Source organism: Suncus etruscus, chromosome 3, assembly GCF_024139225.1.
Source record: "Suncus etruscus isolate mSunEtr1 chromosome 3, mSunEtr1.pri.cur, whole genome shotgun sequence".
Lineage (NCBI taxonomy): Eukaryota > Metazoa > Chordata > Mammalia > Eulipotyphla > Soricidae > Suncus > Suncus etruscus.
Window position 1 is genome coordinate 77,519,644 of NC_064850.1, and position 25,735 is coordinate 77,545,378.

The window sequence follows — 25,735 nt, forward strand, 5'->3', positions numbered from 1 at the left end:
CATATATTAGTAAAATCAATTAATGAACATTTGTCTTTTTTGGTCTTTTGTCCCTGACATAGCATGAGTTGCTTTTAAATCTAGCTCTTCAGAGACCTGGTTTCTTTCCATAATATAAGGGTATCTTTGTTTATTTAGAGTTTGGGGGCCACACCTAGCATTACACAGGGGCTACTCCTGGTTCTCTTCTCAGGTCAATCCTGGTTATCTTTGGAATAATGCATGTGGTGCCAGAAATGGAAACAGGGCCAGTTGTAAAAAGGGTAAGTGCTTTAAATCTGACCCTATGGCAGACACAGTTTCTTGAACCTATTTCATGACATCAGCTAATTTTTTTTGCTTTAATAAAATTTTAATTAAAAGAAAACCAATCTTTTTTTTTCTCACATTCCAAAACATTTATTTATTTATTTATTTATTTATTTTTGCTGTTAACTTTTTTTTCTTTTTTCTTTTAAGAAAACCAATCTTACAAAGGCAAATCAAAAACTTTTATGTGGACTGGAGATACAATACAATGGGCAAGCAACTGATTTACACCTGGCTGACCTGATACTGTGCTTTTTTTTTATATATATATAATTTTTATTATGACCAAAAGTGAATAACAAATCTTTCACAGTAATATTTAAGGTACATAATGACAATGAATCAGGGTCATTCCCATCACCAGGGTTGTCCTCTCTCCATCCCTTTACCCAGCATATGTCCCATATCTCCCTCCCCGGAGTGCTAGTGTAACAGCTTGTAGTTAGGGTATCGATTCAAATTTAGCTAATAGAATATACATCCAGCAAGGATCTCACTTCTTTAAGAAGTGTGCTTGACAAGTATGGAGATGAGCATGGGAATGTGCCCAATGATGAGTTGACAGTTGTTGCCTCCCTCACATCTCCTTTTAAAAAGGGTACATTTATCAGATATTTGTTAAAATCAAACAGACTTTTTTATATTCTACTTCCTTCTATTGTTAACATTTTTTATGAGAGAGAGAGAAAGAGAGAGAAGAAAGAATCTGAATTATTCTCCCTTCCCCCTCTATGAAGCTGATGATCTGAGAGGCAAGTGACTTTGCCTAAAACACACAGCCAGGTCTCTCAGCCCACTGTTATGATGTTTTGCCTGTGTGAGTTCCAAGGGTGGCAGTTATTGCCTGGGGTGAATGTGGATCTGCAGTATATCTATCGAAGAAGGAGGGTTGGGCTTGGTAGGGAGTGACAATCTGGATATGTAGAAGCACAGACTTTGCTACAGAGACCTGATCTTTGGTGAGTAAAGAGTAGTGTGTGCAGAGGTATTAGAAAAGACTGCAGAGAAGTCTGCAGCATCTGCAGTGCAGGTCCCTGATATAGGCTGCCTTTATGCAGCCTCTCCTATCCAAACAGTGATTTTAGGATATAATGCTTGGTGTATCGGAGACACAAATTTCAGTCTTATCTATGTTATTTATCCTATTTTATCCCTGTTACTGACGTATTTAAAATAATGCAATCTGAAAATGATTTTTATAACTTTAAGCCATTTACAATTAACCCAACAATTCCTCTCTTTTGGGGCTCTGTTTTTGTAGGTCCTCCTCTCCATTTCAAGCTACTACTTGAAGTTTATCCTTTCCTAGAAAGACTCTTTATTATGACAATAGTGACTGTTATGAATTAGGAGTTAGGAGTTTTGCATTTATTATTGCATTCATGGTTTCAGTAATTCCAACCAAGTACTATTTTTATTTTAAAGAAAATGCTGACATATTGAACGGATAACATCCCACAGTGACAGTGAGTGGCTGAGTGTTCTGCTTATTTATTGTCACATTAAAATTACTCAAAAATGTAATGGTTTATGTAATATTAATAAGTATATATGCCTATGAGTCAGAAATTTAGGTATGACTCACAGAAGTAGTTGAATTCTATTTTACGTGGTTGAAGTAGTCTGACTGGGCTAGAGTGTTTATTCTTAATATATTTCTTTGGGCTGGAGAGATTGAAGGGGATTTAGGAATATTCTTTTCTTGTGCCCAACCTGGTTTCTACCTTAAGCATGATTTGATTCACCAAGCATCACTAGGTATGACTCTGGAGTCCTCAGAGTTCTTCAAGTATCACTGGGTGCCTTATGAATTCCCATCACCTTATATAGGCCTTGATTTTTAAACTCTTGTCTTGAACCTCTGGCCTGGTTGTCTGAGTCTTTCAAAGAGTGGCTCCAGGTACTCTAATTATCACCCAAAACAGAAAAATAGACACAAGATGATTCATCCATGTTTTTGGCAACAGGTGAGGTCCTTAGTGCCTCTACCATGTCCACTACCACAGACGTTGAGCTCCACTACCACAGAGGTTGAGCTCAGTAATCAGAGCATGATATTTAGGTTCCTCAAGATGCCACCCCTGAAACAAGCTGAGGAAACTGCCATTTTCTTAAATTCCAGTTGCAGAAATTCTCATGGTGCTACTTCTGCTGGATTTATGTAAAATGTCCACCCCTATAGCTCAAAGGGATGGAGCCACTGCTTAAAATGCACAGTGCTCTGGGCTCATTCCTTCGCACCTCTAGACTTCTGGAGCACTACTGGGAGTAGTTCAGGTTGACACCAGCATTGTAGAGGAGGCCACCCCAATAAAAAACGTGGAACATTTAGAAATTATATATGTATGTGTGTATATGTATATGTATATGTATATATATATATTACTAATGGTATTATGTGATTGTCACTAAAATCGCCACTAACTTCAGAGACAAGGACTTCCTGAGAATTTTTTTATTTTTTGCCCTAAGTTCCTTGAATTGTGATCAACTTCTTAGGTGTAAAGGTTGACAGAACACTTATTTTATCTACATAGTTTTAAATGACTCAAGGCAGCAAAAGAACTGGAAACACAGTTTCCATAGCTCATCACCTGAATGTAAGCCAGTGTTTACTATTCCTGTCCCTTTCTTTGAATAAAATCTGTTGCCCGCTGCTGATCTCTTTTGATTGGGTCCTTCTGAACAAAAATTAATTGGGTAATCATACAGAAATATGAGGCAAAGCAGTTTTGCCCCATAGCCATTTTGTTAAAATATTTTTACTGGGGAGCTTTATATGACATGAGCTATTTTAGGAATTCATCAAAGTCAGGGTTTCATGGACCTCAGCATTCTTGTGGCATTCAAATGTTTGGAGAATAGAGATAAATGGACAGAATATTCTCATGGAACTGGAAACAAAGGCTTCTACATAAGAAGATGGCAAAGAGGAATCAACATCAGGGTGGAGTAGAAAGGGGGGAGTAGTTCATAGGAGGTTTACTAGAGGCTAAATAGCATCAGCAACCCCAAGGAGACTATAAAAATGCTCACTCCTTAGTATCAGTTCAGTCTGATTTTTTTTTTTCCTTCTGGTGAAACTCTGAAGACTCTTTTAATTACTAAGTGGTTCCTTTGCAGGCTGAAGTTTGAGGGTCAATCAGAACCAGAGGATTTTCCTAGCTAGAGCCAGATGGAGCACTTGAGGTATAGAATGTAGAAACCAGTCATTTTTAAGCGCTGTGGTGATTATAATGTGATTTTAAATGTGCACTCAGAGCTGACAACTTTCTCTAAGCCTACAGAAGACGGAGAGCAAGAAGCAAAGACTCCGGTGTGAGAGAAAACTTGAAAGGGCGTGGTTGTGGGAAGGATGCTAAGGCCTGCTAAGGTCAGAGGGAACAAACACAGTGCCAAGAAAAACCCATAGGTTAGAGATCACTGAAACAGGGCCGTTCTAAGTGGTCAGCAGCCTGAGGGCCACAGCAGGGCAACCGGTAGGATGATACTAAGCCTGATATCCAGAGTGGGTCGCTTCATGGCACAGAGAAGAGAAGCAGCAACTTTCCAACCTGTTCCTCCTCTATTTCTTCCCTAAAGTGTCCTCCCTCCCACCCAGCTAACACACACACACACACACACACACACACACACACACACACACACACACACACACACACACACACACGCACACACGCACACACCTAGGAGAATTAATTGGCAAGGCCAGCCATTAGCTCAGATAATGTCCCTAGAAAGAACATGCCAGCCACAGGGGATCCAGTGGTGCAGGAGGAGGAGGAACCTCATGGGGAAAGCTTGCTCTGATGGAGCCACTGCCTTGGCTCCTGCTCTGGGCTCCGGCCTTGGCTCCCTCCCTGGACTCCTGCTCTGGTCTTCAGGCTTTGGAGCTGTCCATGGTTGCAGTCTCTTTAGGCGACGCCAAGTCAGAAGGCCGCAGCGGGGTGCTGCTATTGGCCGAGGAGTCTCGCCACCCCCACACCCCGCCCGCCCGCCCGGCTTCGGGCCAGGAAGCGGGTCCTGCAGGAGTGTGCGGGCGCCACACCCACTTCCCTTATTAGGGCGAAGGGCTGCTCCCGGGGCTCGCCGCGGGTTCGGGCTGGGCGGGGAGCTGGGACTTGGCCACCCGTGCAGAGGGGCAGCGCGTCCTTGCGCCCGGTGGCCCCTGTCCGCAGCCCCCGTCCCCCCTGCCCCGCAGAGCTTTGGCTGCGCCACTGCGGGGAGCCTGGCTCCAGGCGCGCAGGACATGGAAGAATTTCTGCAACGCGCCAAGTCTAAACTGGTAAGTGGAGGGACGGGGTTGTGTGCGCGCGCGTGTGAGTGCGTGCGCACTTGTCTTCACGCATACATGCGTGTATATATGTACGTCTGTGCGAGCGCGTGTATGTGTGTGCGCGCGCGCTGGTGGATAAGTGTGTGCACTTGGATCTGAGTGTGCAACCGCGTCTGTGAAGTCAAAGCGTTTGCTGCAGAAACGGGGAAGGGAAGAAACAACTTTGACACTTAGTTGTCCGCATGTGCATTTTCCTTTGAAAAGTCCCTGGTGCTCTCGCCGCCCCCCATAACTTCCTCCCCTACTCTTCCCTTCAGCGCCTTGTGCGTGCAGGGCTCGAGAGTCCAGGCAGGCAGGAGGCCTGGGACCCAGCAGAAGTTAGGTGATGCCGACTGGCCAGAGAGGCCACGCGAGGCAAGGCTGCAGTGTGCTGGAGGCTGAAGGAGGTCAGGGCTTGTGCTCCAGGCCTCCTGCGTGAGTGGAAGTGGGAATGCAAAAGGGAGAAGAGCGCCACTAAGTTCTGCTTGGATGGGCGATGGTGGTGCTGGTGTGGAAGGGCATGCAGGTTCCCGAAGCATCCACGCTCCGCCGCTCCTGTGCGCTCCTGCTGTTTTAGCCCCAGCTCCGCTCTCTGAACCCTCCTAGGACCTGTCACCCTACCCTGGCGAATGGGGAAGTCTCATCTGTGGCTGGTAGTGCTCGCCAGACTGTCCTGGGAGGTGGCAGGGGTTTACCTGAGCACCCCCAATCCGAAAAGTACATCGTGATTTCAATCCTGACTATCGCTCCACTTTCTGATCTAACTAAGGGCTTCTCGAAGAAGTTTCTTGAATCCAAAATGTTTTTTGGCTCGCCAGCAGGGATGTAATAAACGTAATGGAAATGTTTCTGTTTCAACACTTAAAAACAAAAGCCTTGGCTCGTTTAGAAGCAATATCTCTAATGAGCAGCGAAAGAACCTTTTCTGGGCCTGGCAAAAGGAGTTAATGCATTATTTATAATGCCTTTAACCTTTAAACCTTAGAAGCCAATATATAGAGTTTGCATCAAAGTGACGTCTTAATCACAGGGCAGATTGCTTGCGTCATTGTTACTGTAACTCCTTTTTTCCTCCTACAACAAAGGCAGAGCAGAGGGACTGGTGCTGCTTCTCACATTGGTCTAACTGTAAGTATCTCTGATTTGACTGTGAAACACTAGAGCTCTCAGGTTAATGACTAATATAAGTACTTTGTTTTCTCCTTTAATGCACCTTGAATGTATGGGAGGGAGTATGAAAATTGTGAAAGTATCTGATCATTTTCTGTGTCTATTGTTGACCTCTTCTTGGTAGTCCTGCCTGAGCACATGAAGGAGAATACTTTTTCTGAAACTCCCTTGTATTTCTGGTGTTTTCAATATAAAATATGTTCTTTAAGACTTGAAAACGTGTTATTTTTGTGAGTGGGTGAAAGTAAAAGGTGATCAGCGAAAAGGCAGTTTTAGACTTCCCCTATATTCCATTCCCTTAATACTAATTTAACTGTAGACATCAACTGGTAGAACCTCCCAATGTCTCCTTTCTAAAGAGTGATTGCTGGTAGGAGAAAAACTCTCTTTTCAGAGTAATCAGTTTAAAGTAATGTAGTGAGTTTATTTGTGAGTCTCTTAACAGAGCAATTACTTCTACATCATAAAAAAAAAAAACATAAGGACAGGAAACAAAGGAGACTGAGAGATACTTTTTCTTATTTCCTGCTTCAGACAGAACATTCACTGCAATTTTTATATTTTCTTGAAATAAATTTCTTGTCAGAGAGCCCGGCCCTCATGGCAGCCATAGCAAAGATATTTTGGTTACATTTTCAGAGTTGAATTTCCTTTGAAAATTTGCATTTCCTTTGTAAATAAACTTCTTTAGTTAATAAGCAACAATCAATTATAGTAATAAATACCCTAGTACTCTGTAGTGTAGATAACATTTATTTAGGAGGAAACATCCACGGCTAGGACACTCATTTGTGAGAAGCTTATTCATAACAAAATGGTTAGAATTTTAAATACAAGACTAACACTTTGGAAACTATTTTAAAGAAAAAACAAACTTGCTTTCATTTAAGTGTTGGACCATAATTAGAATTTAAATGTTATATTTAAATTATTTCTTATAATTTATTAATAAGGAATTATCTATAATATCTAAAGTGTGTAAATGACAGATTTAAAACAATTATTTATTTGTTTTGATAGTTTGTTGGCTTTATATGTATATTTCATTTTATTAGTTTAAGATAGCCTTCCAAAAGTTATGTTAATTTGTGTTAAGGTTTTTTGTTTGTTTGTTTTGTTTTTTGTTTTTGGGTCCCATCTGGCAGCGCTCAGGGGTTACTTCTGGCTCTACGCTCAGAAATCGCTCCTGGCAGGCTCAAGGGACCATATGGGATGCCGGGATTCGAACCACTGTCCTTCTGCATGTAAGGCAAACACCCTACCTCTATGCTATCTCTCCGGCCCCAATGTTTTGTTAATTATAGCAACAACAACAGAAAAAGGAATTTTATGGCTGAAAGATATAGTGCAGCAGGTAAGGCCCTTGCCTTATACCCAGTTGACTTGGGTTTAATCCCTGACTCAATATACTTCCTGTAGCTTCACTAGGAGAGATCCCTAAGAGCAGAGCTAGGAGTAAGCCCAGATCACCATCGGGCTTGTGCCCTTGTCCCTCCCTAAAGAATTTTATTATTTTTTATTTCTATTATTGGTTTGTGGGCCATTCTTGGTTGTGCTCAGAGCTTACTTCAGGCTCTGCACAAAGGGATAACTGCTGGTGGTGCTTGTACTTTCTAGCCCCCAAAGGTAATGATTTTTACCTAGAATTACCCTCACTTCTTTTTATCATGTATAAATCCAGTTATTTCTGACCTGGACACCAACAGCTTGAGCAAAAAAATGAGAGTGCGAACACATTTCCTTTTTCTCTTGCCAAATCTCAGAGCTTTTCTTCTCTTTCCATTCAGGGCAGGCATAGGGCAGACATGGAATCCTACAATTCCAGGTCTGTCAGTAAGTTTTACTTAAAAAAAGAAACCTCCAGTTTTATTGAGGCCATTTGTATGGTAGAGTCTTAGTGGCAATACTTCTGTGGTGAGATATGATGAAGAAGGGAAAGAATGATGGTCTCTGCCCTGCATTTTCACTAAGACCACCGTAATCATACTTGCCTGACTAGCTTCCTGAAGGAAGTCATAGGAGCAAGTCCTCTTGAACAAAGAAAGATAATCACAGCCCAGAAAGTAGGAAGTCAAGCCTGGCACACCGAGTCTCTTCTGTTGCTCAGCCTTCACTATTCACTACACTTCAAACAGCAGCTGGAGGTGGTGATGGTGATGGTGAGACATCACTGCAGCACACATGCCCCAAGATGGTCATTCTTCAGCACTGAGTGTATGAAAGAGAAGTGTCGGCTATTCCCAGAAGGACATGGCATGCCAGTGCCCCAGGAATGTTGTGTTAAAAGAGTTGGTGTACATAGGGTCACCATTCCAGTGTGGGGAATGTGTCTGCTACTTCAAGCAGGAACAGCTACTTCCTAAAGGGTTGTTGTAGGTACCGTATAATACATAGATGTGACTAAAAGAGAAATTTTGGGCAACCTGAATGCCAGCTCACACTCAATGGTAGGTGGCCTTAGGTAAAGAAAGTGCATCCATAGCTCAAAATATAAAACAACTAAAAATGATAGAGAAGATGGGTTTTATTTTATTTCCTACACTATTACTTCTGGTTTGGGGACTTCAACTGGGGGTTCTTAGGGCTTACTTCGAGATGGGGGTCACTGTGCTCAGGGATCACTCCTGGTTGTGCTCAGAAGATCAGATGGGTTTCCAGGAATTGAATCCGGATTGACTTGAGTGCAAGGCCAGCACCCTGTCCTTTCCACTAAAGAGATGCATTTAAATTAAAAAACAATACTGGAGGATGTTTTTAGACTAATCCTCTTGAGAGAAAGATAAAGCAGTATCTTCTTTCTGCCATCCTTTACAGGAAGTGTTTGGCAGTGCTTGCCAATATAAAATGTCTTCAAGGGGAATATTGTATGACTTTTAAAGGATTCGGGGAAGGACTCGCAATGACAGATTCAGGAGAGTAGTTCACGTGAGGAACTGGCTCATTAACAGGGGAGACCACAAGACCTTCAGATCAGCATTCTTTCCATTGTCAGTGAGAATGGGTGCAGCAAGATTTTGCTTGCAGAGGCACTAGAGTAGGGAGCTCAGAAACCCAGAGCTTTCTCTATTGAGAATGTTGTTCTGCCCCATTAGGGCTGATGAGTAAGGAACCTGGGATGACATCAGTCCTGAATTCTTGAAGCCTCAGCATTAAGCTGGAGGGCTTCAGCCTGCCCCAACCACTGTGTAAATCTCAGAAATTATCTGTCAGCTTCCCAGGGAGGACTTGCTTGCTATCATTTACATAGCACCATTGGCCTTGTGATGAAATGAGCCAGGGTGGTGTTTAGTTAATGTTTTGGAAGAATATTTTATATTAATGAAGCAAAAAGGTTATAGCTTTGTAATAAATTGCTTTTATATTACTTTTTGTTTTGATGTACTGGTTTGAGGTACTCTTGTAAAAGACAGTAGCTTGGTGAAGGATATACCACACAACCTGGTGGCCAATTACATAGAGAAAAGTGAAAGATGAATACCAGAGTCTAGATAAAGACTTCAAATAAAATAGGAAAGAACATTTGGGACCTGAGACAGGTTGCCTTTGTCATTGGTCCTTGAGCCCTGAGATTTATAGGCACATCATGAATTTTGAAGTTTGAGGCCTTGTGAATTCAGAAGGAAACATCTATAAGACTTAGGACATGACTTACACCTCTGCTTTATGCAACATACAACTTCTACAGTTTTATGTGGCTGCCCTGTCTTCAGTACCAGACTGCTTTTCTCAAAAATTTCTGGCAATGTCTGAAATCAATATCTGAGTCCTTGGACTTTGGGTTAGTCTGGGGAAAGTACTTTCCTTAAAATAACTCTTGAAACAGATGAGTGGATAATGAATTTATGGCACATCTATGCAATGGGATACTATACAGCTCTTAGGAAAAATGAAGTAATGAAATTTGCTTATACCTGGATGAATATGGAGAGTATTATGATAAACAAAATCAGAGAGAGAGAGAGGGACAGACATAGAACAGTCACACTCATTTGTGGGATATAAAATAAAATATATAAAAATATCCAAAAAACAATAAAAAAAATGCCAGAAAGACCATACCATAGTAGGAAGCTTGCCACAAATAGCAGAGATTGCAGTTAAGGTAGAGAAGAGACAACTAGAAATTTAGCTCCTATATGACCCAGATATACCATTCCTGGAAATATTCCATATAGGCCCCAAAACACAATGCAGAAAAGCTGTCTGTACTCCTATGTTCATTGCAACATTATTCACAATAGCCCAAATCTGGAAACAACCCAAGTGCCCAAGAACAGATGAATGAATAAAGAAACTGTGGTACATCTCATGGAATATTACATAGTACACAATGGAATATTACACAGCTGTTAGGGAAAATGAAGTCATGAAATTTAATTATATTTGAATAGATATGGAGAGTATTATGCTGAGTGAAATAAGTCAGAGGGAGAGGGATAAATAGTGATCACACACTTTTGTGGGATATAAAAAAAGTGTGGTATTAATATCAAAATACAATAGAGGGCTAGCAGAACCAGTGCATGGTGGAAAGCTTTTCACTTATCAGAGGGGGAGTGTGATTAGGGCAGAGAAGAGACCACTATGACAATGATAGTTGAAAATGATCACTCTGGACAAGAACTGGGTACTGAAAGGAAATAAAGTGATACACATGATACCCCTTCAGTAAGAAGATTGCAAACCATAGTGTAAAAGAATAAAAAGGAAGAGAGATAAAGATAGAGAAATAGAGATAGAGAAGAAAATATCTGCCACAGAGGCAAGCTGAGAAGAGGGCAGATGGGGAGGAAAACTGGGCATGTTTGTGGTGGGAAATGTGTACTATACAGTGTATGACAAAAACTCAATTATGAACAACTTTTTAGCTGTATTTTTTAGCTGTATTTATTTATGGGGCCAAAGAGATTGCATGGAGGTAAGATATTTGCCTTGCATGCAGAAGAATGGTGGTTTGAATCTCAGCATCTCAAATGGTCCCCCCACCCTGCCAGGAGTGATTTCTGAGCGTAGATCCAGGAATAACCCCTGAGCACCCTCGGGTGTGACCCAAAAACCAAAAAAAAAATTATTTATAAAAATAAAAAATATAGGGGCTGGAGCAATAGCACAGCAGTAGGGCATTTGCCTTGCACTCAGAAGATCCAGGATGGACCTTGGTTCAATCTCAGGCATCCCATATGGTCCATGGAGGCAGGAAGTGATTTCTTTTCTTTCTTTCTTTCTTTTTTTTTTTTTTGGTTTTTGGACCACACCTGGTGACACTCGAGTTATTCCTGGCTATGCACTCAGAAATCACTCCTGGCTTGGGGGACTATATGGGACACTGGGGGATCGAACCATGGTCTGTCATAGGTTAGCACGGGCAAGGCAGACGCCTTACTGCTTGCGCCACTGCTCCAGCCCCAGGAAGTGATATCTGAGTGCATAGCCATGAGTAACCCCTGAGTGTCACTGGATGTGGCCCAAATAGCAAAAAAAAATTAGTCTTGGTTTTAAATTGATGATGATGATGATGATGATGGCTTTTGGGCCACACCTGGAGATACTCTAGGGTTATGCTTGGCTCCACATTCAGGAATTACTACTTGTATTCAGGGGACCTTATTGGATGACTGACATAGAACCAGGGTCAACTGCATGTTTTATCTGCTGTACTATCTCTCCAACCCTTCATATTTTTTTAAAAAAACTTTAAAAATGGGGTAATAATGAAACAATTTGACAAGTTTGTGGAAAGTTGGAACCAATATAACTATAACTCTTAGTACAGAACTTGGGAGAATGGCTATTTATTCCATTTGTCTCAAATGTTCTTTCCTGTAAGCTCTTTATTTCAGTGAATGGCATTGTTATTCTTCCAACTTCTCCAACTGGAACTCCCTTTCCCTTCAGTTTCCATCGATTGTCCCAGACATCACTACGTCTCATGAGCTTCCTACAAACCATTTTCCTACTGTGGCAAGGAGAATGTCATGAAAACATCTTTTACACGTCTTCCACTTTCGGAGAATGTTATGAAAACATCTTTTACACGTCTTCCACTTTCACCCTTTAAACTTCAGAAATACTATTGCTATTAGTAAATTGAGCAGTCTTAATGATACCCTTGCATTTCACAATTTCAACCATGAGCCACACTGTAATATAATAAACAGAAAAAAGAATTCAATGTTTCTAGAATTAATGAAGCCATAGGATTCATAAGTCTTACATAAAGCATTAATAAAAATGCTTGTAATCGTTCAATAAAAATGAATAAATGGAAGGCTAGTCTGAACTACTAGAGAGCTTGTTCTAATAAAGGACAATATGCTAGGATCCAGGTTGATTTTCTGCAGGATATGAGGAACAGTAAGATCAGGACTTTCTTTTTGTTTTTGAGCCACACCCAAATGTTCTTTGAGTTTACTCCTAGCTGTGCACTCAGGAATCACTCCTGGTAGGCTCTGGGGATCTAACCCAGATTGTCCATAAGAGGGCAAATAACCTACCCTAGCCCCAGGACAGGATTTTAAAGGATTTGTTCTTTGTACAAAACATTAACACAAAATAATGAGGCAGTTTTTTTGCATACCTTCTTAGAAACTATATACATTAGTTAAAATAAAGTGTTATTTGGCTAGAAAAAGAAATAGGATATTTCAAACCACAATGATTAGAACTTAGATTTCCTGCTATTGTTCAAAGATGAAAAAGTAGATTCCCTTGATCCTAGCCACTGTACCAAGTTTACTCCATTGGCTCTTCTCACAGTCTCGGGACTGGACTTAAAGATCATGAGAGATATGGGCAAAGAAGCCTTTAGAGTCTTTGAGATTGTTGGCATTCCACATTGTTCTCATTGATATCTGTAACTGCAGTCCAACTGCTTGGCTTAAACTTGGTGTGAATCAGATGGCTTGTCTGAGTAATGAGTCTGTCATAGAGCATTATTATTATCCCCTCATTGAACCCCCCAATGTATGATCAGAAATTTTTATTTTTTTATTAGCCTGTACTGTAATAGTCTTTCTGAAATGATAATGTTTAGAGAAATTTTGTAATTTTGGTGCAATGAATTGGAAATGATTTCCTGTTTTGATTTGGCAAGAAGCTCAAAGCTGGTCTGGTACTTAATTTCCTTTGCTTGATATTTCTGAGATAAAGTTTTTTTTGTTTTTGCTTTTGTGGTTTTGTTTGTTTGTTTGTTTTTGGGTCACACCTGGTGACACTCAGGGGTTACTCCTGGCTCTGCGCTCAGAAATCATTCCTGGCAAGCATGGTGGACCATATGGGATGCTTGGATTCGAACCACTGTCTGTCTTGGATCGGCTACATGCAAGGCAAATGCCCTACCCTTTGCTATCTCTCTGGCCCCAAGTTGTTTTTTTTTTTTTGGATCAACACACTTTATATGATAGTATATTAAATGATATGGGTATTAGAGGAAATAATGTAAAGATGTGTTTATAAGATATAATCTATCTTCTTCTATACACACTTACATTATTATGAAAGGTAGAGAGGGGAAAAGATCAAACCTAAGAGTATTTCTCTTAGGGTCCAGGTATAGGACTAGAAGTTCACTGTTCGGTGAAATTAAAGCTTAAGAGTGGGAATTAAGGTACAGTAAGTGAGAAATAGGGTCACTGAAGTGAGTAGCAAGTTTTTAGGCAGCTTCTAAAAGAGCTTCATGGGAGGGTGGGTCTGTTACCTTATCTGATTTTGAGTTAGTAGCTGTATCATACTGTTGACACTATGTTTAGTTCCAGATGGATGTCTTTGAATGGATTTCTTGGCAATCAAAAGTTAAAATAAATGGGGCCAGAGCAGTGGTGCAAGTAGTAGGGTGTTTGCCTTGCAAGCACTAACCTAGGACGGACTGCTCTAACCTAGGACAGCGGTTTGATACTCCTGGCATCCCATATGGTCCCCCAAGCCAGGAGTAACTCCTGAGTGTCACTGGGTGTGGCCCAAAAGCAAACAAACAAACAAAAAACAACCCAAAACAAACAAACAAAAAAACCCGTTAAAGTAAATGTTTTACATTAGGCAGCCTTTTAGGAATATCTCAAAGGTCTGCCTATGTTCACTTCAATGTATTTTATGGATTCTAATCTAATCCCAAATCCTTTACTCCACATTGAATTAACTTTGTGTGTTTTTGTGAGATGAAGATATAGTTACTTTTTCTTATTTTTATTTCTCTTTCTCTTTCTTCTCTATTTTCTCTCTCTTCCTTTCTCTCTTATCTATCTGGGTATCTATCCCAGCATAGAAAAACATTCATCCAAAAGGATGTATGCACATTGCTATTCACTGCAGTACTCAGTACAGTAGTTATGACTTGGAATCAACCTAGATGTCCAACAACAGAGTAGAAGGTCATGAAGTAGTAGATCATGTACTACAATTATACAATGGAATTGTAGATATATACACATCTATATATGTACATATACATATATGTATATATACACATAAATATATATTTAGAATAACTGCATAAGAAGTGTAATGGTTTAAATGGGAATTGTTGAGAATGCTCTTTGCCCCAGAGTATAGTGAGAAGGAAAGAAATTGAGTAGAGGAGGAGAAACACAGATATGAAAGGATGGGGACAGGGACCAAGAAGTTTCAGGTGCTTTGGAAGTGTTAAGAAAGAACAGAACTGGGATGGAGTGAATGCACAGTGAGTAGGGTGGTTGCCTGGCATGGAGACTACACTGGTTCAATTCCCAGCATCCCATCTTGGTCCCTCGAGCCTGCCAGGAGTAACCCCTGAGCGCTGCCATATGCCCCTAAACAAATAAACAAAATAAAAAGAAAGGACAGAACTAAATAGCTAAACCAAAGTCAAACTTTAACAACCCACATTTAAAATGGGCCTGTTATGCTGGCAGGTTGGGGGGCAGGAGGTGGTGGCATGGGATACACTTTGGGATTATTGGTGGTAGGAGGTTGACACTTACTGTGGGATTGACCCTGACACATTATATGTCTGAAACCTAACTTAAGAAGACTTCTAAGATAAGAACTTCAGGGGTATTTTTTTAGTAACTTGATTCCATTGACGAAAAATAACAAAAACTAGGGGCTGGAGCAGTGGCACAAGCGGTAGGGCGTCTGCCTTGCATGCGCTGACCTAGGACAGACCATGGTTCAATCCCCTGCTGTCCCATATGGTCCCCCAAGCCAGGAGTCATTTCTGAGTGCATAGCCAGGAGTAACTGCATCACTGGGTGTGGCCCCCTAAAATAAAACAAACAAACAAAAACAAAAATAAACTAATGAACTATACCATTAAAATATTTTTCACCTGGAAAAGTAAATGGGTTAATAAGCAAGATAAATTATTTAAACTGCTTGGTTTTGTTGCTTATCTTGTTGTTTCTATCTTGTTTATATATATATTTTTTTGGCCACACCTGGCAGTACTAAGGGCTTACTCTTGGCTCTGCTCTCAGGGAACACTTTTGGCCAGCCAGCAGACCTTTTGGGGTGGGGGTGTCAGGGATGAATATTGGATCTGTTGCATGCAAGGCTAGCATCTTCCTTCTGTGCTATCTTTTTAAGCCCCATATTTGTTTTATTGACTTTTTAATTCTGATATGTAAGGTATATCTTTTGAGTACACTGGAAAAAATAAAAATAGATTTTATAATGATGTATTTTTTAAAATATATTTTGTCAACAGGTCTGACAGTTTTGAATAAGCTTTTTTAGCAATTAATGCCTGGGGGCTGAAACTTCTCTACAAGTAGGGTGCTTGCTATGCACATAGCTGACCCAGGTCCCATCATTAACCAACTGACCACATCTGATCCCATCAGCTCACCAGGAATAATCCATGAGTTCAGAGACAGGATTGTCCTGAGTACTGTTGGGTGTGACCAAAACCCCCCACAAAAACAAAAAACAAGCAAAAGCATGTGATACAGAGCTTCAAAACAAGTTCTAAACTTGTTTAATATAATCAAAATCGCATATGTGTTTTTCTTGCTTCTATTTGATGACCTCTCTGAGAGGGACAATACCACATGTTCCGTAGCCTGGAACCCAGGAAGCATCCCGTGGCAGACTGTACCTGCACTAAATAGGGAGATTTAGGGAGATACCCTAAGAGCAGCCTTGGGGTTAGAGGAAATTTACAGCTCTCTCTTGTCTTCCTTCTCACTTTCCTTCCCTAAATTCAATAAGACATGGTGCCTAGTATGGAATCCAGAGCCACATGCCTCCTTCAAAGCTAACTTTACATTGTATATTTTATTAGGCAACTCTCACTGGAACTCAATGTCTTCTACAAAATAACAACAACAACAATAATAATAGCCTCTTCTTATAATTTATATCATAGATGCACGTTTACTAAGATGAGAGAGAAACTGCTCTCTATCTCAGTTAATAAAAAGTCAAAAAGGGCCTTAATATACAAAGTACCAGAAATCCCTGTTTAAATTCACAGGAACTGGGACCATTCTTAGCTTCCTTTGGTTCAATCAGAATTTGTTAAATAGTTATCTCTACTCTAAAGACTCTTGCCTTGAGGGTTTGATCTTTGGCATTCTATTTGGTCCTTTGAGCTCCACCAGGAATGATTCCTGTGACCAGAGCCAGGAGTAACCTGTGAAATTCACTGTGTGTGGCTTCAAAAAGCAATAAAAAAAAAAAAAAACAACTTAACATTAGTTTCTTTTGGATTAAAAAACCCCGCCCTACATATGACGTCTGTAAATAATTCAGAGTAATGTTGGGAATATAATAAAGCTGCATCATGTTAGCTGTCATCATCATCACTTAATGTGCTCTTTGACACAATATTCACAAACTTTATTTTCTCAGAATGTGGAGTTAGCTAATAGAAAAGAGATAGTTACTAGAGGCTGCAATGAGGATAATTTACAGTGGGGTTTGCACAAAGACAAAATGAACAGAGCCATTAAAGAAACAGAGCCAGGACCTAAATGAGTGTTGTTCTTTGGTGTAGAGTAAATAGTTCCTAATGTCCATACAGACTTTAGGAGCCATATAATAGTTGACCTAAAGCACATCACTGGCAATCATAGGAGTCACCAATCCAGAAGAGTCAAGATCAGCTCATGGAATTTATTTATCATTGCATATTAAAATATAGGAGAGTAAGGTTGGAATTGTTATTGGAAGGTAATCTGGCAGAGTCCCTTGCATAGAAAAACTCAGTTTTGAGGGAAGCCTGAGAAGTCACATTTTTACACAATGCTTCTACATCAGAAGCATGTACAGGAATGTGCTGAAAAGTGAACATGGAGAGGAAAATTGGTCCCTAGTATGTACAGTGTTTGAGAAAGCCCACTCCACACTCCCCTCCTAAATAATTGAATTTTATTCTGGTTGCACAACAAAGCTGGAGCAATGACCTTGGCCTCGTAGAACAAGATCCCAGAGAAAAGCTGGCCAAGGGAGGAACGGCTGTTGATGGACTCTGAATGATTTGAAAGGTTTTATGGAAGAGGTCCCAGTTGGAACGATATCTTTCCGCCATTAAGAAAGAAAAAAAGACAGTCAGAACAAAACTTTTAGAATGAGTGGCTTTTAGAGACCCATTACCTTAGTAATGGTTCCTTAGTTTGATCTGTGAAATGATCTCCTCAAGAAGCTAGGGGGTGCAGAAAGAGAAACATGCGGGGGCCGGGTAGGTGGCGCTGGAGGTAAGGTGTCTGCCTTGCAAGCGCTAGCCAAGGAAGGACCGCGGTTCGATCCCCCGGCGTCCCATATGGTCCCCCCAAGCCAGGGGCGATTTCTGAGCACATAGCCAGGAGTAACCCCTGAGCATCAAACGGGTGTGGCCCAAAAACCAAAAAAAAAACCAAAAAAAAAAAAAAAAAAAAGAGAAACATGCTTGTTTGGCTTTCACACTCCCAGACGGAACCAGTGCATATTGGGTGACGCAGAGCAGAGGCAGAAGTTGCTCTGAATGATCCTCATTGTGTTCTCCATATCCAGTTCCTCTTGCATGGGGTCAGGGTGTGGGTCAGACAGCACCTGGCCCTGGGAAGACAGAAATGCACCAGCAGGTGGCCAGATCAACTGCATTCCTGGCTGGAGCATGAGTCTGGGGAGACTGGAGCTGGTTGCTTCCCTGGAACTGCAGTGACCAGGGAGGGAAAAGGCAGGTTTTTCTCTGTTCCTCATTCTTTTTGTTTTTATGTTTTTCTCTGGCTCTCAGTAGCTGCTGTGGTTCGTCAGCCCCATCTTCTGGGTGAGAAAGGTGGCAGGATTTTCTAATTCTTTGCAGAACAGATTTCCAGAGACAGCAGGTTTAGGAAGGTTGGATCCTTCCAGCAAATGGTAAGCTATGCCTTAGTAGAACATTGTGATCTGGCACAAACCTGGACCTTTTACTTGGATTTTGCTTGCTCTTTTGAGAGTTTAACAAGGTTACTAGGAGAACTTCCTTGTTTTGTTTGATGGGTAGGGAACCTTTGCAGGCAAAAAGACAGCAAATTTTATTCCCTCACTAAATAGTTCTTCTGGTGCCGGAGAGATAGCATGGAGATAATGCGTTTACCTTGCATGCAGAAGGTCGGTCCCCCGAGCCTACCAGGAGCTATTTCTGAGCATAGAGCCAGGAGTAACCCTCACTGAAGGTTGCCGGCGTGACCTAACCCCCCCTCCCCCCCCCAAAAAATAAAAGTTCTTCTATTATTCAGTAGACAATGTATTTTTGTGAGTCTAATATAAAGCCTGAAAAAAGCTGAACAAGGTAACTTTTAGGGGACCGGAGAAATAGTACAGTGGATAGGGCACTTTTCTTGCTTTTAGTTCTCTGACCCTCTCCAGGAGTGATCGCTGAGCCCAGAACCAGCTGGATGTAATCCCAAATCTAAAAAGAAAAAAAAAAGTAATTAAAAAACACAAAGTACAGTCAGTAAGGCCCTCTATTATGCCTGTTTCTTGACTCTAACTCCTGTGATGTGAAACACCATCACTTTTAGCTCTAGTCTCCAGAAAAATCCAGACTCATTGTGGAAAGTAGATGAATGTGTCTTCCCAGAATGGCTTTTAAAATATTCTGAAAAATTCATGAACTTCACTGGAGGAATTTTAGTTCTCGTTTCTTTGGAAGTATTTCATGCCAAAATGGCCTTGGAATGACCTTTCTTTGTGAAAGCCAAGCCTCTTTCATTAGGCCTCACAGGCTGACTTTTATATTGCTGAGATGGTGCTTCCTAGTTCCGATCCATGCTTATGACTTCTGGCCTCTTTGTTGGACTTTTGCTCAGCCCTATGGTTGCAGTTTGAAACTGGATACAACATGTTCAGGAAGTGTGAAGGGCCACAGATCCACTGGCGAGTAAAGCAAAATGTACAAGTATACTTGGAAGTCAATTTAGGAGACAGTTTGAGTTAGTTTGGACTTGAAATTCTGTATTAATGAGTAGTTTGAGTACTTAGGACAATAGTGGTCCTGAAAAACTAGCATGATTTTTTTTTTGAGAAATGTACAGAATAATTTGTAGACAGTATGGTAATTCTTTTACAGATGTTGTGTTGGGAAGTCTTAATATATGCCAAAGGAAATACACTTGGGATGATGCTTTCTTGTAAGTGTTAAAAGGGAGTAGAAATCACTGACTCTCAGAGACCTATGTGTGTAGTTGTTAAATCATGCACATCTGCTAAATAATTAGCATGCTGTGAGGCTGGAGGTTCTGGAAGTAAATCCATGTGTGCCACACAGTTCCTAGCTCTCTCACTCCCTTCAGAATACACTTGTGCTTTTTAAAGATATAGTGCAGAAAAATTTAGAGAGCCAAACAGGAAGATTAAACCACTGATCAGCTCACTCCAGCAGAGTGAGTGCTCCGTTTTCTCAATCCCCATATAATATAATTTTTTTGGTTTGTTTTTATTTTGGGGCCACATTTGGTGGTACTCAGGAGTCTTTTCTGGCTCTATACTTGGGGATCACTCCTGGTGGGCTCAGGCGAACATATGGGGTGCTAGGGATCAGTTTGGCTCTATGTGAGGCAAATGCCCAGTCTGCTTGATTATCATGCCTGACTCTCAAAACACCCTTTTCTGCTCTTTATCTCGGTATTCACCTCAGCCAAACCTCTCTTGACCAGCAAGAAGGGAATTAACACTTATCTGTCTTTTATCTGCTTACACATTTTGCTTCAGTTGATCTTTACGGTAATCTTCTGAGACAGGTATTATTATGCCTTGTTTAGAAAGGGAAAAATTGAACTTATAGAGGTCAAGTAACTTGTTAAAGAGCACGTAGCTAATGTATGATGTTTGTCAGCATTGCATTTCTGGGCTGTTATACCTGAGAACCTTTTTTTTTAATTTTATTTCGTCACACTTAGGGGCATAAAATACGCAGCAAGAGTGGTTATTAGAGCAATATTTTTTCTTCTTTTTAAAAATAAATTTTCATTGCTATAAGAATGATTTGTAGCATTAAGTTCCACATGTTCATATTATAATTCAGTATCTGCAAAATGCTCTTTTTGCACTGTGTTCATCACCTTACAGGCTGGTTCTTTTTTTTTTTTTTTTTTTTTTTTGGTTTTTGGGTCACACCCAGCAGTGCGCAGGGGTTACTCCTGGCTATCTGCTCAGAAATAGCTCTTGGCAGGCACGGGGGACCATATGGGACACCGGGATTCGAACCAACCACCTTTGGTCCTGGATTGGCTGCTTGCAAGGCAAACACCACTGTGCCATCCCTCCGGGCCCACAGGCTGGTTCTTATTCGTTGCCATCACTTTCCCTCTTTTACTGGGCTCACTTACCACTAACTCTCTTCTCATAACACCCAGTTCCTGTGTCTTGGCATTTGCTTTTTGTTTTGCTAGTTAGCACTACTTCTGAAACTTACCAGAGGGAACTCTTGATTTCTGATTCAGTACACTTCGGGGTGAATTGAGAGTCTCTGTGTCTAAGAAGCTCTCAGGTGATTCTATTGTGTCTGCCAGCGTTGGGACCTATGCTTGAGTGGTGGGAGGGGGGTCCAGAGCATCGAGTCACTGAGGGGCACATAATTCATTACTTGCTGCAAGCATGCTTTTGAATCAGGAAGGGGCTGCCTCCAGTGAACTAGCTGGACCATTACTCCTAGACGATGCATTACTGCATCATACTCTCCTTCTAGCAACCTCCAACCTAATCACTCTGTGGAGTTCCCCAATGAGCTGGTGCTGATGTCTACTGGAGTGCTAGAAATTTAAAATAAAGGAAGTGACCCTTATTTTTTTTTACTGATAATCTATGAATATAATACTGTTAATGATGGATTCCTCATGTATCATCTCAACACAACACATCTTCAGAGTGCCCACTTTCTTCCATTAAATGGTTCTAAAACATCTCCAATCAATACCCATACCCCTACACTCCACTTGGCAAGCTCATTCTGTAGACTGACTCCTCAATTCTCTGGCCTTTGGCCAGTTGTTGCTTCCTTACTGTGTATCTATATCCAAAACATGACAGATCATTCATTCTATCTCCCACCTTTTGACCAACTCCACTCAGGACTATACTCTCTAGATCCATCCACACAGTAACATGCTGCAGTTCATCTTTTCTTGGAATTACATGGTATTTCAGTGTATATAGACCACAATTTCTAGATCCATGTACCACTAGTGAGTTGTTTCCATATCCTTGCTATTATACCAATAAGTGCAATGAACACGAATATGCATATTTTTTTTAAATCAATGTGTCTGTGTTTGGGAGGTCGATGCTAAGAAGTAATATTCTAGTTGTGTGGGAGTCTTCTTTTTTTTAATTGATTCTGTGGTTTACAATACTGTTAATAATGGTTTCTCAGGCACATAATCTGAATATTATATCATTATCATTGTACCTCCCTTCCTCCCTAATGGACCACCCATTCTTTTTGGAGAAATTTCCTTAGAGATTGAACCAGATGACATTCCCACCAACACTGAATAAGGGTTTATTTCTCACCACATACCCACCAATACTTATCACTTCTAGCATTTTTGATATATGCTATTCTCACTGGTATGTGAAATGATATCTCACTGATTCTTTTGCATTTCCTTTATATAGTGATTAAAACACTCATTAGTCATTCATATGACTTCTTTTTTATTATGGGGTCACACCAGTAATGCTCAGGGGTTTCTGCTGGCTCTGTGCTCAGGAATCTCTCCTGACACTACTTAGGATACCATGTGGAATGCCAAGGACTCAACCTGGGTCAGCCAGAAGTAAGGCAACACTCTATCTGCTGTACTATTGTTCCAGCTTCCATATGTCTTCTTTGGAGAAGTGTCTGTTTATCTCCTCTTCCCATTTTTTAGATGGGGTTACTGGATTTTTCATTGTCAAGCATTGTGAATGTTTTATAAATCTTGGATATCAGTCCTTTGTCTGATGTGCTGTGTGCAAATATTTTTTTTTACCATTCATTGGAGTGTATTTTTAGTTAATTTCTATTGCCATGCAAAATCTTCTTTAACTTGATGCTATTCCATTTACTTATTTTTGTTTTTGTTGCTATTGTTTCTGAGGCTGTCTTGATGAAGACACTTTTAAGGTCCATTTCCTGGAGAGTTCTGTCTGTGTTTTATGTATTTATCTTTAATGTATTTATGTATTCTAATCTCTTAAAATCTTAAAATCTCTTAAAATCTCAAGATTTTTATTCCTCTTTGAATTAACTTTTTTTTTTTTTTTGGTTTTTGGGTCATACCCTGCAGTGCTCAGGGGTTACTCCTGGCTCTATACTCAAAAATTGCTCCTGGCAGGCTCAGAGGACCATATGGGATGCCGGGATTCGAACCACTGACCTTCTGCATGCAAGGCAAATGCCTTACCTTCATGCTATCTCTTCGACCCCAACTTAACTTTTGTGAATTGTCATTCCTGTTTCATTTCTTTACATGCGTCATATAGTTTTTCTGGAATAATTTCTTAAAGATATTTTCCTTAGTTTAACGAAGTAATCTTAGCACTTGTACTTGCAATGAAAGGAGAGTTGGTATGGGAGGAAAAATGAAACTTTTCTATCCCCCCAGCACCCCAGTCTTCTGTTTTAAATTTTCTCAAAGCAGAAATTGCACATAACTCATGATTTTAATGGTGTTGCTATTAAAATCATTTAATAGCCCTTCCATTTGTCCATATAAAGCATGGTGCTACTTGGCTTCATAGTGTTTGACATTAAAAGGAAGGTCCATAGGTCATGGTATTAAGTATTAGGGAGAGAGTGGGATGGGAAGGCTGTGGAAGTGCCTGGCATTCTAGGGAGAAATCAGAGTCCTCTCCCTCCACCCCTTTTGAAGTTTTTAGATTTTTTTTTTGATTTGGGGCCACACCCAGTGATGCTCAGGGGTTACTCCTGGCTATGCGCTCAGAAATCGCTCCTGGCTTGGAGGGCCCTATGGAACGCTGAGGATCAAACCCAAGTCTGTCCTGGATCAGCCACGTGCAAGGCAAACACCCTACTACTGTGCTATTGCTCTGCGCCCCCCCCCTTCGAGATTTTATTGAAACACTGTGCTTACCAAGTTGTTTATAATAGTCATTTCAGATTTTCAGTATTCCAATACCAATCCCACTGTTCAGTGTGACCTTCCCTTCACCAATGTCCTACTTTTACCTCTCTACACCCCCACCCCCCACCCGCGCTTAGCAGGCACAAAATATTTTGTATTGCTTGTTACAATATTATATCTCATAATGGTGCTACTGAAGTTATTGTCGGAGGGTCTACTGAACTGCTTGTTAGATTCTATTTGAGGTTTCCGTGCTGTTTTTCTTCCATTATAATTGAGTTTAGTGGGCTTCTAAACAACTTCCACATTTAATTTTCTGTTCCTACTGGGCTTTCACTACTGTGCACTTTGGAAGAGGTGAGCAGCTGCCCACCGCTGCATCACTCGATTGATTAAACATCAGGGTGTCCTGGACCTACTACCATTTTCCTTGTGGTGGTTTTCTTCCAAAATCTGGCCTTGGGCTGGATTGTTTAAATGCAAGAGGAAGCATATGTGGGTGGTGGAGTAGTGGGCCCTTTAATAGCAAGGGGCAGAGCCTGCCTCATCCTAAGCAGGCTCCAGAAATCTGGACCCAGAGACCGGGCCTGCCAGGTCTGGTGCGGCAGCCACAGCTTCTTTCCTGGTATGATTGTTTTAGAGTTTAAGTGTGGAGCCGGACTATTTCTCTTTCAGCCAAATGGGGTAGGGTGGGGTGGGGTGGGGTGGGAGTGGGGGTGGGGCTGCTGGATTTTCTGGTAGAGGTCTGTGTAGGAAGACTTGGTCTATCCCCATTCCAAGAATATTACAGGGTTTTAGCCCAGAGACTGGTCCTATCTGGGAAGATTGAATTGCTGCTTGCTCTTGAGATTAATTGAGAACCAGGGCTGTTTTCTTATTGGAGGATGGAGGGCGTGGCAGCGAGCTGCTGTGCTTTCAGGCAGAAAGGGTAATCTGCCTGCCTCCATTATGAAAAGGCTCCAGAACTGTCAGCCTAGACCAGACTACCTGGAAAGATTTCAAGGGCATCGTTTCTTTGGGAGATTAGTTGTGTCACTAGACAATTTTTCTTGAGTCAGGATCCTTACCCAATGCTTTGAATCAAATCCCAAGAGGAAAACATATTTGTGATCCCTTTCCTAAAGATTTGCTGTGGGAAATAGTGTTCGAATGAAACTTAGGTTTCTCTTAAAACCAGCCTATTCAGGGGCCAGAGTGATAGCACAGCGAGTAGGGGTTTGCCTTGCATGGGGCTGAGCTGGGTTCAACCCTTGGCATCCCATCCTGGCAACCCGGAGGCTTCCAGGAGTGATTTCAGAGTGCTGAGCCAGGAGTGACTCTTGAGCTCCATAAGTTGTAGCCCCCAAAGTCAAACAAACAAACAAACAAACAAACAAAAACAGTAGTAAATATCCTTCACCACTCTTTGGTCATGTTTTGTTTATATCATTTAATCTTTGTCTTGTGTTTGTTAGATAATGGGCTTTGGTGACTGGGCACTTACTTGTTTTTAACTTTCCTTTTCCCTATCTCTCTTTGTTAGCCAAAGTGTTTATATGAGATGTTTTGTTATAGATGGTGTTGCTGTATAATTCATTGCCTTCCTGTGTTGAAGGTTCATGTTTAGTCACTCTGCTTCTCCCATGAGCTTTCTTGTCCACTCTGTTTCTTACAGATTTTTCCTCCTTTCCCTTAAAGATTTCAGTTCCTCTGAACACAGTAAAGATCCTGGAGCAATTTTGGAATAATCAGTGGACATCAAATTTTCAGCCACCATATTTCCCCCCCTGTTCTTCATCATCTAGCTCTGTAAGATAACTGTGACAGTAAATTTCCACAGAAAATGTGTGTTTTTCATACCTCTTAAAAGTGGAGGGAGGGGCAAAGGGGATCAACTATAGCTCCGAGTGTCTTCTGCATTCTGCTCAAAACTGGCATGAAGGGGCCGGAGCTATAGCACAGCACAAAGATGGTTCAAATCCCGGCATTCTATATGATTCCTTGAGCCTGCCAGGAGAGATTTCTGAGTGTAGAGCCAGGAGTGACCCCTGAGTGCTGCAGGGTGTGACTCAAAAAACATAAAAACAAAAATATAAACAAACAAAAGAACTGGCATGAAGCATTCTACTTTATTTTCACCAACCACAGCAAATAGTGTAGTCAACCCCAATTTTAGTTGGATAGAGAGCATATTCCTCCCATAGGTGGGCATTATAAGTTTCATGGTACCAGACAGGACATATTATTTTCTTTCTAGGGAAAGGAAAGTTATTAATAATATTGCTGTCTATTACATGTTCCAAAGCTAGAATTTATTCTGTTATGTAGACACTGTTTAGAATTCTGCATATATGTCAATATATGTGTATATATACACATATACAATATATACATGTGTGTATATATGTGTATATATACACATATACAATATAAATATGTGTGTATATATGTGTATATTTAC

The 25,735-nt window shown here is 40.9% G+C and overlaps 1 protein-coding gene across 1 annotated transcript in view; it reads left to right on the forward strand.

Moving 5' to 3' along the window:
• Positions 1 to 4,355: 4,355 nt before the first annotated feature.
• The window catches only part of PRUNE2 (prune homolog 2 with BCH domain), a 313,372-nt gene continuing 291,992 nt past the window's right edge, over positions 4,356 to 25,735 (forward strand). The window contains exon 1 of the mRNA XM_049769754.1: positions 4,356 to 4,594. Within this exon, the coding sequence (XP_049625711.1) occupies positions 4,559 to 4,594 (36 nt within the window). The 5' untranslated portion in view covers positions 4,356 to 4,558. The remainder of the gene's footprint in view (positions 4,595 to 25,735) is intronic.